The 12,063-nt window shown below is 35.0% G+C and overlaps 1 protein-coding gene and 1 long non-coding RNA gene across 11 annotated transcripts in view; one reads left to right on the top strand and one right to left on the bottom strand.

The window, feature by feature from the left end:
• The window catches only part of CPEB3 (cytoplasmic polyadenylation element binding protein 3), a 99,631-nt gene that overhangs the window by 51,202 nt on the left and 36,366 nt on the right, over positions 1-12,063 (top strand). For 8 of the 10 annotated variants that reach the window (XM_074874976.1, XM_074874977.1, XM_074874975.1 and 5 more), the window contains one exon: positions 8,517-8,540. The exons of the other annotated variants lie outside the window; for them this stretch is intronic. In XM_074874976.1, the coding sequence (XP_074731077.1) occupies positions 8,517-8,540 (24 nt within the window). The remainder of the gene's footprint in view (positions 1-8,516; positions 8,541-12,063) is intronic. 10 annotated transcript variants of the gene reach the window in all.
• The window catches only part of LOC141945979 (uncharacterized), an 80,624-nt gene that overhangs the window by 13,137 nt on the left and 55,424 nt on the right, over positions 1-12,063 (bottom strand). The gene's annotated exons all lie outside the window — the stretch shown is intronic.

The raw sequence follows: 12,063 nt of genomic DNA on the forward strand, positions 1-12,063 counted from the left end.
GGTGAGTGCCATCTGTTTCTGCAGAATTTTAAGAACAAGATTTGCCAGGCTATTCCACAAGCAATATATGTGTTGCTAGAAGAGATGAGGCAGCAGTCTAGAATTAAGTTTGGTAGATTGGAAGCAATTTGAAGGAAGTTCCTATCAGCCTGGCTGTTAGAAATGTTTTATTATTAATCTATTTTTTTAAACTAAAAGAAATGAAAATAAATAAGCCTTCCCTCCTGCACAGATGCTTGGCTGCTCAATATGCCTAAGGAAGGAAGACCTAAGCTGTTTAAACAATAGTTTTGAGTACCAAATGGAGTTCTCATGTTTGATCAAGTGTTTGAGGTCCAATGTGTGGGCCTTAACTGCATACAGCATGCATGTAGATTGTATTTTTCCAATGATGGGATTCAATTGTATATGTATGTCAGCATATGTTATCAGGGAGATTGTTGTAATGCTTGCATTGCTAGCATTGGAGAAAAAGTGAACCAGAAAGGACTGTTGAGGCTAATATCACCAAATTATCACAGCACCTATCTGCACATCCAGCCCATCTATCAGTGGAAATTGAGAATCACCTTTTGAACCACTCTTAGATAAGCAATAATTCATAATAATTCAAAACATTTGGATTATGTTTTCGTTCAAAGACCTCTTTAAAAAAGACTGGTGGACAGAAGTCTTGTTCTTTGTAAACAGCTTTTCTAGCCATAGAAAAAGGGAAAGAAAGAGCGTTATTTTTTTAAACAAGTTATTCTGTTGCATTGCTTATTATGAAAAGTAACCCCTCAAATCTCAAGTGCTGAAACATGCTGAAGTAAAAATAATTACAAATGCTATCCCTGAAAAAGTGGGGTGAGTGTTCTGCAAATAACAGATTAATATATAGGAAACTTTCATTGGAAGCACATAGATTTCTGTGCACGTAAAGCTCAGTACAAACATACTATGGCAAGGAACCCAAAAATTAATATAGTGAACCAAGTTTAATTCTTTATTCTCCCAAATGTAATTCTTATTTTTCCCCATATGTTTATGCACATGACTGACTGAGTTTTATCATGTCATGTTTATTTATCAGCTTGCTTCTTATCTAGATAAAATACATAAATTGTTATTCAAGAAATAGTATTTTATATGCAGTAAATTAATGCTGGTTCAGCCATTGGCCTGGTTCATCTTTGTATGCAAACTGCTTTTGTCAACCCTGACTCCTATTTTAGTTAGTAAAAATATTGAATTTATTCTCAATACATTTATGTGCATATAATTTTTTACGTTGATTACTACAAATTAATTTACTTAAGGCTTCTGCTTTAGCTACTGCCTTTCATATACCTACAACTGTATGAAAATCCACTCTTTAAATAAAAAAATGTTCCTTACCTAGCTCTTACTCAGTGATTTTTCAGTGATATGGTAGATACTTTATTTACATCTTTATGATTTTAAAACTTTATGTACATTATAGCAAATGAAATGACTGAAATTAACAAAGTCAAGAATGTTTCCCAAAGGAACTTTGAATATGTAGCCCAAAGTTTAAAAGAAGCCTAGTACGTTACAAAGATGCAATATTCATGTGTCTCATCTCAGAATTTTATTATGACCCAAAGGAAATCTTCAAATCCGTTGATAGAAATTCTGTGTTGCATGCACTTCTTGCATCTGCGTTTCTTGTTATGTGCACACAAATACTTGATCTCAATCTATGTATTTTAATGACATAAAAATAGAGTTCCTAAATTATTCTGTTCATTTGCTTTTTGTTACTTCAGCAAAGCACGTTCTTCAGTGAGGTTAAGGTGTGTGCTACAGAGATACTGTTATAGCAAAGATACATTGCATAATTGTACTTGATTCTATCACCTTCTCTCAGTTCATAAATTCATTTTTCACTGGCATTGCAATTTACTTATAAACTTCCAGATCTCTAAGAGCCTGAGAGATCCAATATTCAAAAGAAAAAACTTGACATATTTTCCTTTCTGATCTTAGAAAATTGTTGGACAACTCATAGTGTCCTAAAGCAAGTATTGTTCTGAACTGCTGGCTGCTTCAAGATTACAAATAAGTTTTCCAAGTTAGAAGTAGGATTCTGGTCCCTTATAAATCAAGGAGGTTCCCAGTCTTCTCAAATAAACTTTCCTTTAGCCCTTCTAGTTCCAAAATTTCAAATCTGGAAATGTTGACTTTTTTTCATAGAAATAATGCTATTTTAAGTCAATTTTCCTAGAAATGTGTATCTTTGATATTGTGGACACATTATTGCATGAAGAAGATAAGTACCAACAATGAAGAAAGAATGTTTTTAAAAATTTCAAAATACTTTCTATTAAGTCTTCCATAAAATATGATAGTACAAATAAATGGTGTCGTTTCCTTCTGTATTTGAAATCACCTGATCAGATTCAATTTTAGCTATGATATGGAAAGAGTGTAGATCTAGTTCTTTTGAGTTAATGTGCTATGGATTCACAGATTTATTATTTCCCTGAAATGCTATTTGACCCATATACAATGTGCAGATCCAATCCCATATTGCAATAAAGGAATGAAAAAAAACTCAGAAAAGAAGTCTTACTGAGATCAGATGTCAGTAATTTGTAAGTCACTATCTTATTTGGCACATAATATCTCATGGCTTAGACATTTCAGTTCATCTAAAATAAGAAAAAATTTTAAGGGGTGTGCTTAAACAGGAAAGATTATTTTCATGATCCAACATAATTCAATAACATTATAATAAATGTGTTTTCAGTTTCTTGGTTTGTTAGTGTTCTCCCAGTAAGGAACATCATGCAGTCTTCAGGCTCTAGCACAAATTAATCCTGTCCATACCTCTGAAATCTTTGAAGAGGATATTTCAGAGCTTGTCAGTTTTATGTTGCTGTTAGAATCTGATTTAAAAGACAAGTCAACTGATTAATTTGGCCATATTATCTCCTATATGAACATACTGAAAGTACATCAGCTTGTCTATAGACTTATCAGATTTTTAATAAGGTTTGATGCATTTGAAAAGGTTCTCCAGAAATTTTCTCTTGCAAGTTATTAATTAAGCCATAAAGAAGCTGCTGAAAGCTTTTGATCTGCTTGATGTAGGTGAACAATGCTCAAGTTTCTATACAGAACATTTTCTTGATAGTAATAGATAGTAACATGTTGACTAAATATCAGCATGTGATTGATTGGATTCCTAAAAAAATATGTTTTAAGAAGGTGATTGCATTTCTGTCAAGCTTGTTAATTGTTCTGCCAACTTTCTCCCTTGTGTAGCTAGCTGTCTTCTCAGGGGAACTTCTCCCCACAGTTTCTGATCCATAAAAATTGAACCCTTAACTAGAGATTAAGCTGTTAGAGTGGATACTCATTGTTTCACATGACTAACATCTGTTGTCTCCAGGAGATGAAGTAAGTTGAGTTTTGTTTTCACAAGTGTTTCTTAACTTCAAAGGCTTGGTTCACAGGGATATTGAACTATATATTATTATTACTCTCACTTGTACTAATGTATTGTGTCAGCATTTAATTGAATCATGTCAGATGATACAGGTTTCTAGGTTGAGCTTTTGTGGAGTCATCACTGATGCCTATTTTTCCCAGGTGCCACTGATTTTTGTTTTCTGTTGTCTTATAACTGAAGTGTATTACAAGCCTTGTATGAGTATAGCCAGCCCAGTTACAGGTGTGATTTGAGACCAGAATAGTAAACTAGTAGGAGCCCTAAAGCATGCATATGTTTGTTTTTTTGTGGAAGAGTGTTTTCATGGCCTTCCATGAATAAACTAAACCAGTGACAGAACATAATTTTGGGGTTTTTAAACTTTTTGTCTTTGCAGCCTTGGGTAAAGCTAATGAGGCTGATAATGAACATCAGTTTCACTGCTCTATTTCAATTTTCTCTATCCCCTTTGGAAGCTTCAACTCTTTTTTTTTTTTTTTTTTTTTTTCCAGTTAGCTATGCTTTTTCCTTATTTTGTATTATCAAAATAGCTAACTACTAGAATACAACTTTCTCTGGATCTTATAATTGTTCTTTCTTATAGTCTGTCTCTACTGTGGCTGTACTGAGTTACCAAGAGATTTAAAGAAGCTGAAATGCTTTAGTCTGGGGAGGAGAAGGCTGAAGGTGAATGTGATGGAGCCTTAGAAAAATCACAGGGGAATGCAAAACTGCTGTTCACCATGTTCCACAGAGCTAGAACTAACAGGGCAACTGGTGAAACTTCTGGTAGACCAATTTAAAACTCACAAAAGGAAGTGCTTCTGTAGTTTACTTCTGGAACTTACTGCCACAGGAATTTGTGGAAGCAGATAGTATCAGCAGGTTCAAAAAAGCATTAGACAAATTGTTAGCAAAAGATCTTTAAGCAGCTATTAGAAGTAGGTGAGAGTCCTAACATGTTTCATCCAATGACTATGAATGCTAAGGTAATAGAAGAGAAATGTATCACTGATAATGACCAGTCTAACATGCTCTTTCTAGTGACCTGTATGGTTCATGTCTACGTTTTAACACACACTAAGTTTATAAAAATATTTTTTAGTCAAAGTCCTTTCTTTTCTGTAGGTTGTCATTTGGTTTCATCTCTTTCAAATAAATTGCAGAGCACCTGCCTTACTACTACTAATTCTCTGAAATCGTTTGTGCAATTCTGGTATTTATTTACGTGGTTTGCTTTTATCACACAAATTACACAATGTCCCTTTTTGTGTTCGAACCTTCCAACACAAACAACAGAGCAAAACCAAACTTATTCCCAGCTAAGTAGTGAGATCAAGAATGAAGGTGGTTTACTTGTTGATATACAATAAGCAATGTTCTGTTGCTTGACTGTGTTCTTGGTTTTCAGGACGTATATTAACTGAGCAAGAGTAACTTTAAACAGTAGACTTCCCTTGTCCACAGAATTTTTTTTCTCTTGCCAACATTGTCACACTATGGATGTTCTGGTCCTCTGCCTTTCCAGGCAAGGGTTGTTAGGTCACTCCTTCCTTCTGAATCCTTGAGGGCTGTCTTGTGTGGATATGTGCTTCTGTGTGTCATGCAGCTATGCACATCTCCTAAACCATGTTATCTCAAGAGTTTTGTGGCTCTTCATAAAATATTGTGTGTTCTTATGCCACCAGTAGACCTCTTCTCCCTTGACTGCCAGATAGATGTTTGCAAAATGCAAGCCTTTAAAGTTCCTTTTCATCAGTTTCATATAACTTTCTTCGAGATGCAGTTAAAATTTGAGCATTTCAGTTGAGTGTGTTTTGATTTATTGCAACAATGGGTACTCTTAGCTGTAGGGTTTTGGGAATTCCAGTAGCATTAGCACTAAATTTGCTTAATTGCATTGCAAGATTTGGAGTTTGAGGAGTTTGTTTTGCTTGTTTGTTAAAAGCTTAGAGTTTTGTTCTTCAACATACAGTTTCACATTTGTAAAAATACACTTAACTTCTGGGGTGAGGTAATAGTTTCAGGAGAGTTATCAGGAGGTAAGAAAGAATGTATTGTTCCTTTGTATTTGAGTACATGCAATTTGGGACACAGTGGTTATGTAACTATCTACCTGTCAGTTAAAGTTGCAAAGGGATGGAGAAACACTTAACGCAGTGGTGATGGTTCTGGGAGTTGCACAACTGATCAGTGCCTGCTTGCAACAATTTCACATTTTACATGGGAAAATGTGCTCATCATTTCTTAAAGCAGCTATGTTTTCATTAATACTGTAATGTTCTATTAGGTACCTAGGAAAGAATTGCTTTTGTGTGGAATTTTTGCAGCATTTCAGGAGATGGTTTTTTTGTGCAAAATGATGTTCATATTTGGCACCAAAACCAGTATAAGGGAGTGGCTTCATCAGTGGTGGGTACAATTTTGGGAGCTCCTAGTCTCTTCTGTCTTTTGTTGGAATTGCTTAAGAAAGAAAGTAACTTCAGATATATAACACTGGTGATTTCATTGTTTGTGATAGTGAAATAACTTTCTTACTGAGTTCCAAATGTCTTCATTCAAGAATAATTTCTAAATTGTTTATTTTTTAAAATATTCACTCAAATTGGAGGCATTACAAAATTTACCTGATGAACCATTCTTTCTATTGTCTGTGGTGCTCTCAACTTTGACTTATGAACAAGATGGCTATTTTTTAACTTGTCTCAAGTGACACATTCTTATTTTGCATCCTGTGTAAAACAACATAATAAAGCATGTGTTGACATTTTTAAGTTGCTGTGACAACTAACTGTCAGCCTGTTGGAAAAAATAACATTTTAATGTAAACACTGGATAAAAATGAGTTAATTTTCAAATTATGTGTGTGTATGTATAAAACATAAGCAACAATGGTGAAACTTCACCTTCTTTGAGTGTTTAAATGTGATGCAATGTTTTTAAATCGGCAAAAGCTGACTAGGCTGTCTTCCTGTTTAAGTGGATTGCACTATTTTCCCCCTAGAATTTACAGGCAATTGTAAATATACCTTCAGTAAAACTTTTTTATGAGCATAAAGATTATGTGAGTGCATAGATAAGATAAAAGTAATATTATGCAGTGCAATATAACATGGAAGTGTTATAATACATGAATGGCAATAAATTATTCTAAATTTTACAGAAGTCAGTGGTAGATTTCTGCCATCATGTACTGTTATCTTGTTCAGAGCCTTAATGTTTATATTAAGCATATAAAGCTTTCTTTTCTTAAAAAGAAACACAGAAGTATTTTTCATCTCATACTAAAGTTATTTAATTTTTAGATTGGTAGTATTCTACCAATTCTATTTGAAATTACTCTCAAAGCATGTTGGTAGCTATACCTTGGTACATGCTTATTTTTTGGTGTATGGGCAGTCAAGATGAGGACTTGCTACATGATGCCTGACAGTAATTCTTTGTCATCATAATAAGTAATGAAATACAGCTTTAGCAGTAACTAGAAAGGACGAGGATTAATTTTATTCTTGCTGCAAAGCCAACTCCAGTATTAATTCTCCCTGTTGCTTGCTGTGCAAGGAGCAGAGTCTGATTCAGGGTTTACCAGCTACCTCACTGTGGCTGAACAGTTGTTCACACAAACAGCTTCTACTGTCTTTATGTTAAACATAAATTGTGAAGCAGTTCTTTATCATAGCCCTTGAAATTTTTAAATCTCCCTAATGAAATACTCATGTAGTTGGTCTTCTGTGGCCTTACTGATGGCAGGAGAAAAAGTCATAGGTGTATGGTGTCTGAGACCATGTTTCTCCAAGGCTTGAGGAAGAAGCTACTTGGATAGAAGAGAGGTTACTAGTGCCTGTGCTGAAGGAGGTTCAGCCTTCTGGGTAGCCCCTGGGGCCACTGAGAGGTGACAGGCAGGGGACCAGTCATCAGATTAGTAGTTCTCAACTAGCCACAACTGATCTGTCATGTAATTGCTGACCAAAGAAAAGTAGCTAGGGAAGTGGAGAGGTATGGTAGGACACCTCTGGAAGTGTGTTTGAAGATGGAAATAGAAAAATGGGTTTTATGGTAGAGGACACTTGGGAGGTAGAAGGAGGGCATGGGAACTAGATGAGGTGGGCCAAGGACTGTAGGGAGAGCTAAAGGAATCGCACCTAAAACCTGGGCACATGTGTCAGTTTTGGAAATAAGAGATGGGGTTGGGAGGGAGTAGGAACACACAGTATTGCAATGAAGAGAGAAAGAAACAAAACAAGGCTCTATTACCTATTGCTTAAGCTCACTTTCTGTTGAAAATCTCTACCTGATCCTAGCCTTCCACATTTGATAACCTCGTAAGACCACTGATATCTTTTGTGAACAGGTTGAAGTCCCTGTGTAGAAGACACTGTTTTCCAGATTATTTTCTGATATTCTAAAATTTCAGATCAAAAAATGCTGGTTTTTGCATTTCCTGTTATATTACAAATTATGCTTCTGCACTTGTACAACATTGGGGATTTTGCCATTGATACATGTCTCATTGAAATGCTGTATTAATGCTGGTAGTTATAAAGAGGTTTTTCAATCTGTTTTTATTTGTCTGAACATACTGGCTATTGAGTTCATATTGTTTTGGTAGGATTTTAGTATTTACAGATGGTTAATTTAAATTGAAACATAATCAGAAAATATGTTCTCCACAACTAATTAATAAAATACAAAATGAATTATTTTAATTAGGATTACTTTTGATGATGTTTATTGACTCTTAAAACCATAATCCTAAATTATTATTTTATAGTACTGTAAGTCTGGTATGCCTGATTTTTTTTAATACCTTTGCTATGTAGAAAACTTACACAGCAGGTATGTTCCTTTTTGTTCCCTTCTTCCCGCCCCCCCCCCCCCCCCCCCCCCCCCCAGCTGTGTCATCTTCAAACTTTTTCTCTTGCCTTGGGTTGTTTGAATTTCATCTTGCACTTTTGAATGTCTTTTCCTTCTTTATGGTGGGTGGGGAAAAAGAGAAGAGGTAGAAGCTACATTTTCTTTGTTTTTGGAGCTAAATCTAATGACAGCTGTACCGACAATTTTCTTCTGTGTTTACATGCAGCCAGGAGCTATGGGCGGAGAAGAGGTAAAAGTATTTACTAAATGTTTTATTTTCTGAATAGTGGGAGAAATAAATATTTAGTTCTCTTATGATAAGATGATGTTACCAATTTTAACAGTATTTGGTTGATCAATTCCTTTGTATAAATCATATTCTTCATTTGCAAAACTCCTTTTTAATAGCAGCTTAAAGCAATGCTGATAACTTCAAGTGTGTTGCTATTACTAGTGAACTGGAGGATAACTGAATGTAAAGACTCTTTCATGACACATTTATGACTTTAAATGTGTAGTGTTCCAAAAAAAAGATTGGTTCCAGGTTTGGGTTTTTTTAGTAGAAGTGCAATGTTTAGCTAGTACATTAAACATTTCAAAAATACTTTTTTCTTAGATGAAACACCTTTCACACTTGAGTATTACGCTGGATTGCCTTAGGTAGAACTTTGTTAATACCAATACTAATAACTGTCCTCAACAGTGGATATTAATTATAATAATAGCAACAAAAGATACAACATTTGAGCGCATTTTAGCTTTATTTTGTCATAGTCAACCCATAAAAAATAAAAGCAGACTGAAAACATTTTACAAATGTACAGTGCTGCATATAAATTTATTCTGAGAGATTACTGAACATGGACAATAGCAAGCTCACTGACTACCAGGAAAGCTACTAATGTGGCTTACATTTATGTACCATGCTGTAGCTTACACAGACTGTTTTTCATTGAGAAAATAACAGTGAAGATTGCAGCTTTCAACAATTAGAGTTGGGCAGTGCCATCTTCTTGGGGTACTTTGGCACTAAACTTCATTTTTATCTTCTTTTTCATGTATGTTCTTTGACAGCTGTGCATGTGACATTGCTTCCTTTTCAAAATGTAGAATTTGCATCACGTTTGTGAAGAAGCTTGGAGACAAACCTAGCCACACAACCAAGCCGACAGCATATGAGTAACTTGTAGTTTGCACATCTGTATGAATCAAGGTAGTAGGCCATATAGGCTGTCCTAACACAGTTTATAATAGAGAATTTGAGCTCATTTCGTTCAAAGCCGACTGGTTTCAGTGTTTATTTTATAGCTGAACCAAAAAGAAATAGCTAAAACAGAAAGAAAATATTTGAGTTTTCTCCACAAACCTACCTTCCTATTTTTCCCTGTGTCCAGAGAATGGACTATTGTTAACAAATGTTGAAAGCATCCTAATACTTTTCCAGTGCTCTCATGGTACTGAAACAAATTGGAAAGTATGTGGAGTATATATTGTATACTGTCTGTGCATGTGAACACTGTCTAATTTCATTTTAAGATTGTGGAAGTGTTTCCAGGTTGATCAAATGGCACCAAAGTAGAGAAGGAGGTAGGAGTCAGCTGGACACTATTAACTTCTTGCAACTCATGTTTACTTGTAGAAGTGAAATATAGTAATGTGGCAGTAATTGTGATGAATACAGTGTAGGCTGTTTTATACAAACTATAGTGATGACAAAACAGGGCAAACAAGTCCTGAATGTGCTGGGCTTTCAGAATTTTTTTTACTCTACCAAAAAGCATGTTTCACTCCATAACAATTGTTTCCTATGTGAAATTCAGGCTTTTCTATAGTAACAAGTAGATCTCTGTGTGTGTGTGCGTGTGTATTGTCATTAATGTTAGAGATTTTGTGACTTGCCTTATTTGTACAGTAGTAAAGTCTGTGATATTCATGCTTTTTCATTACCTTGAATTTTGTAATATTGTTTTGAGCTTTCTTAAGAAACATGAAATTCTACAGTAGTCTGTTAAAAAATGATGTGGTGTTTATCAAATGTTCTCATATATCCCCCTCTCTTATTGTTTTTACCATTTGCATTGTGGTAATATGCAGGGTACACAGAGACGAATCTGTGCAGGGACTCATTTCATGTTTATTATACTTGGATATTTTAATTAGTGTTTGATTCTGTCACTGTGACTAAGCATCTTCAGTGACAAGAGGTTTTGTGAGAAATTTCTTGGTGCTTGCCACAACCTATCAGTTCTCTATTTGATCCTTTGTTTTCTTTGAGTAAAGAGGCGAGCATTTCTTTGTAAGCATCATGCTTAGAGCTGTCCTCATGTTCTTTTAGGTGCCTTGTTTTTAACTTTTACAATCAGTTTTTCAGGTACAGATGTAAGCACAGCTATGGGAAATCAGCCCCAAATCTATTCTGCTACACTGACAACTCAGACATGTCAGGGGAGGGGCGCAGAAGTATAAAACTAGGGCATTTAGTGATGCTTTCCCATAATACTCTCCCAGAGATTTGCCTCTGGGAGTTTCTTGAGGTGATATCTCAATATTTATTGCTTCAGAATGGGTTTTTACCTGTTCTTACTCATTGCCTTTTCTGAATCTACACAGACTTCTCAGCATTCTAAAAGCCTGTGGCAGGGGGTTCTGCAGTTTGACTTGCTTTCAGCCTTGAAATTGTGCTCAGTGCACTTTAGTTTCCCCTTAATGGAAGAGACAGTGAACAATCATTCTCTGCTCCCTTGTCTGTATGCTTTCCATTATTTTAAATGTATACGTCATACATTTAACTCTATACTTGACTTAACTATAAAGTTTTAGATCATCTTTTGCATTTACTTAAGATGAGTGCAATGCTTGCAGACTGTCAAGCATCTGGCATGTGAGGCAATATCTTGCTTTTTAAGCTGCTGTGCATTTTTACTATTTCCTTCAGAACGTGACACTTATTCAGCCTCCTCTTTAGACTTGTATTTTAGTTGAACGCCATGTTCTAATATCTATTAATTTGATATGTCAACTTCCACTAATGGCTAATGTTTGTTGTTTGTTTTATTTCTTACAAGAAGGTAGGTGGGGGGTGGAAATTAAAAGATTATTTAGCTTCTTAGTAATGTCAATCTCTTACAGATAGTTTAAAATTTCATACTTTTCAATGGGTTTTTTTGATTTGATATTTTTACACAATTTTAGCCTTCCTAATTATTATTTCTCTCATGCATGTGTTCTCTTTTATGCTGAAATGCATAGGTTTACATGTGCATGACCTGTTTGTCCATTAACGGAATATTCATCAATAGTCTTTCCTGTTTTATGTGCTAAATCCACCATTTCTGACAACCAGTTATACTAGACTTCGAAGAGTAGTGTCTCTAAATCCTTCTCTGATTGTAGCATTTACCCTGTTTTTTTTATGTTGGTGCTTAAAAGCACAGTAGGATTTTTGCTTCAGTGGATTTTTGTATCTGTGATCTGTCAATGTTGTACATTCAATATATTCTTTCTAATCAAGACTTATCTAGTGCTTGGTGTTCGTAAAAAAAATCAGGCTAGTGTGTTAATCAGAACATCTTTCCTGGTTTTTGTTACCTTGTTTTCCAGATATAGGAGTGCTGCTTCTTTTTGTAATCTGTCCTTTACTACTCTATTACTGATAGTGTACATTTTTCTGACTGCAGTCCCTTTGCATGTCTTGATTTTTCTCCTTTCTTCTGTTTTTATTTCCTGTACTTCCCTGGGCTGTTAATACCAGTATGGTGTTAATTCTTCCTTAG

The sequence above is a fragment of the Strix uralensis genome, chromosome 7 (assembly GCF_047716275.1).
Source record: "Strix uralensis isolate ZFMK-TIS-50842 chromosome 7, bStrUra1, whole genome shotgun sequence".
In the NCBI taxonomy this organism is placed as follows: Eukaryota; Metazoa; Chordata; class Aves; order Strigiformes; family Strigidae; genus Strix; species Strix uralensis.